Here is a 3,731-nt window from a genome sequence, read left to right on the forward strand (position 1 = left end):
GGGGGTGGGGACAGAAGTGCATGGGATTATGGTGATGGTACAAAGGTGACTTGGTGATGGGAAACCCATGCGGACTACAATTGAGATGGGGGGGGGGATGTAAAAATGTAAAATAAACTTATAAAAATAAAATAAAATAAAATAAATTGATTCCCAATGCTTTCGGGACAGAAGTGCATGGGATTATGGTGATGGTACAAAGGTGACTTGGTGATGGGAAACCCATGCGGACTACAATGAGATGGGGGGGGGGATGTAAAAATGTAAAATAAACTTATAAAAATAAAATAAAATAAAATAAATTGATTCCCAATGCTTTCTGGAGATTAGTGCCCATCTCTAGGGTGAGGGAGGGCAGTGCAGTCTAGAGTTCACTGGGGACCCAACCTGTGTTGAATGTTCTAGCTCCTCTGAATGGGTTTCCCCTCCTTCAAGAGTAAGTGCCTCCAATTGTTTCTAATATCCCCTTCCCAGGGTTCCTGGATGTGTCTATGTCTCCTGTCCTCGAATATAGCCTCAGGCATTTCTCTCCACTCACCTGTTCTATGCTGAGTGAGCCTCCTCTGTTTCTCCTCTGCTGTAGCATATTGGTCCCTGTATCATAGGGGTGTTTCAGTCTCACCCCAAGCTGCTTGACTGTCTTAGTGGAGTGTTGCCATGGTTAACTGTTAGATGGTCCTCTTGGGAGTTAGATAAGGAAGTTCCTCTAGTGTCAATTTTCTAACATCATCGCTATATTTAAATATCTTAACATGATTTTCTAAGTAGTGTTTCTGCTATTTCAAAATTGTAATAGCCATAATTTTTATTTTGTAGTTTTGTATAACAGAACTGGGGTGTAGGCCATAGGTTCATGGGTGAGAGGATTCACCAGAGACAGAGTGGGGAGCAGAACAGGTAGATCCACTGGAATGCACTGCTGAGGTGAGCAGCAGGCAAGATAGGAGAGGTCTGCAGCACCATGTGGGTTACCTCCCTGGCTGGGGATCAAACTCAGGCTGTAGCACTGATAGTGCCAACCGCACTTAGACTTAACAGGTCACCAGGAGTTAATAGCCATAATTTTATTAATTGAATAGTCTTCCCATTTGTTTTATAGGATGAGTTTTATAGCCTGAGTCTTTAAAATAAGTTCTCTCCTCCACTTTCCAATTTCTAGAAGTGATAGAAAAATCTTAAAAGTTGTAGAACTACAGCAGACATACAATTGCATGAGCTATCTCTTATATAAACAGAGAAGTTATGTTTGTGTCATGAAAGATATTGAAGCAAATAAATTTAAATCATTTTTAGGCAATTTTTACTGAGGTATATTTAACATACAACTTTGTGTAAGTTTAAGGGGTACAGGGTGTTGATTTGGTATATTTATATTTCAGTATGATCACCACAGTAGCATTAACTAATACCTTTCTCATGTTACATAATTATTATGGGTCTCCAGTACTAGCATAATTATTATTTCTTCTAAAGTTAGAAACAATTAAAATCTAATCTCTTTGGAAATTTAATGTTTATAATATAGTTTTGTTGTCTGTAATCACTATATTGTGTGCTAGAGTTCTATTCATTATATTATTAGTTGCAAGTATGCACCTTTAAACAGTAACTTTCCCTTTCCCCTAAACCTTAGCAAATTGTTTGAAATCACAGGTAAGTCCTCTAAACCTCAGCAAATTGTTTGAAATCACAGGTAAGTACTGGCCACCTCAAGATTGCAGGTGTAAGCTTTCTGATAAAGGATAAGTTTTTAACTGGATGATTCTAGGATATATTGAAATTAAAGTGTGATATTTCCTAAAGTCTACTCTTTGACATTTCCTTGATATCTTTGGGTGTAATTTTAGAATTTTTCCATTCAGACTGCTTACTTTCCATATCAGATACTGCTTCACTGTCCAATAAAACCTTTTAATGTCCTTTGACACAGGAGCCGAGGTTGTTGTAGTGAATGCACTTTGTTCTAGAGCAACTAGAGAGAAAACCAAGAAGGTATATTACCTACCAGTACCTGGGATTAAGTCAGGTGAGAAATGAGTTTCTATTTACTCTCAATCCCCCCCAGTTGCTTGACCTTTCGCTATTTCCTATTTCAGTCTCTCTTTTCCTGTTGTTGCTGAGAATTCAAAGTCCCCTGCAGAGCACACTCAAGAAATAGGAGTAGGAGCTGAGGCTATGGAAAGCAAGGAAAATCACTTTGTAAACCCATGCTTCACTGTCATCCTTTTTTTCCTGAAATATAAGAAAAAAAAATTTTTTTGAATGTATGAGAAATACTAGGTGTTTACTTGGCAAGCGATTGCTGTGTAATTTGAGGCAGGTCATTCCCTGCTCTAGGAATGGGGCAAGTTATTACAAAAATTAGTCAAGATTGCTAAAAATGAGAGTTTATATTCCTATAAATATTATCTATAGACTTCCACCTATTTCTCCTTCTACCCTAAAGCTCTACTTGCCATTCTGTTTTTTGAGTAAAGTTAGAAGAAAATATTTTCCTACTAGGTCTCCAGGAAGGAAAAAATGTGGCATACAAAGGTGCTCCACGTTGTAGAGCACCGCTACCATCCCTCAGAACTGGTACTGGCCTCGATGAGGTTCACTGACAGCGCACAGCCAGCTGAGTATCTGATGGAGAACATCAGATGGAGACTATCAGTGGTGCCACAAACAAAACTCAGCTCCCTCACCCCTTATCACAATTGCACTGTGGACTGGAATCTTCTAGATTCCAGTGTTCTAGTGTCCTAGAAGATTCACTTTCTGTTTTTTAACATTGATGCTCATTTCAAATTGAATATAGATAAGGAAACTTGTTGCAAGATTTTGAAATTACTTGACTTATTTGACATTACATTCCTGAAAGAGGAATTAAGAATAGTTCTAAATGTCCTGACAGACTTTCAGAACTATGCTCCAAGAATGTAAAAACAGACCACAAATTAATGCCAATTAATATTCCATATGCTTAAAAGAAAGCAACAATAAAATTGTGATTAACAAAAAACTGTGGATGAAATTCAACTTTTGCGATCTTAACTAAGTGAGCAAAACATGAGATAGAGAATCTTGAGACAAGATCAAGTAAATGGAAAGGATCTTTTGTTGCTTAATTAAAAAAAAAAAAAAACAACACCTCTCTTTTCCAATCTTCAAATTCTCATTTTCTGGTAACAATGACAATTTAGGATGGAAACATGGCAGCTTTGCTGAGCTGAACAAAAATGACTGTAAATGACTCTGCAGATAAAACGTCATAAATAAACTATTGATAATGTTTAAAAGAAAAGAATTGTCTTTCTGATAGTTACTATTGTGTTGATTCTAGAAAGAAAGGTAAATTAGACATAGAGAAAAATCTATGATTATGACATGAAGTGGTCAAAGTAAGTGGATAAAATGATTTCAAACCACTTAGGAGAAAACCTTTTTAGCTCATTGGTTGCTTAGAATATGTGCAGAATCCATCCTGAAAGATTTCATCATGATTTCTTAACATTGGAAATATTAGACTGAGTTAAAAATCAGAATTATAAATGCATGTATTTGAGGATACTTTTCTTTTTTTCCTAGGGAACAAGAGAATTTTCAATATGGCTTGTAAAAACTGGATATTAATTTCTACTCCTACACCCACAAGTCTGGAAGATGAAATTGTGGGAAGACTTCTCAAAATTTTGTTAGTTATCTTTGTTGACGTAATGTCTATTATATATGTTGTTCTAACTTCTTAG

At 36.4% G+C, this 3,731-nt stretch overlaps 1 protein-coding gene across 1 annotated transcript in view; it reads left to right on the forward strand.

The window, feature by feature from the left end:
• MRLN (myoregulin) overlaps nucleotides 1-3,731 on the forward strand; it is a 9,720-nt gene extending 5,989 nt beyond the window's left edge. The window contains exons 2-3 of the mRNA XM_012723574.1: nucleotides 1,931-2,026; nucleotides 3,571-3,731. Of these exons, the coding sequence (XP_012579028.1) occupies nucleotides 3,591-3,731 (141 nt within the window). The 5' untranslated portion in view covers nucleotides 1,931-2,026; nucleotides 3,571-3,590. The remainder of the gene's footprint in view (nucleotides 1-1,930; nucleotides 2,027-3,570) is intronic.

The sequence above is a fragment of the Condylura cristata genome, unplaced genomic scaffold (genome assembly GCF_000260355.1).
Source record: "Condylura cristata isolate star-nosed mole 26May11 unplaced genomic scaffold, ConCri1.0 scaffold00011, whole genome shotgun sequence".
Lineage (NCBI taxonomy): Eukaryota > Metazoa > Chordata > Mammalia > Eulipotyphla > Talpidae > Condylura > Condylura cristata.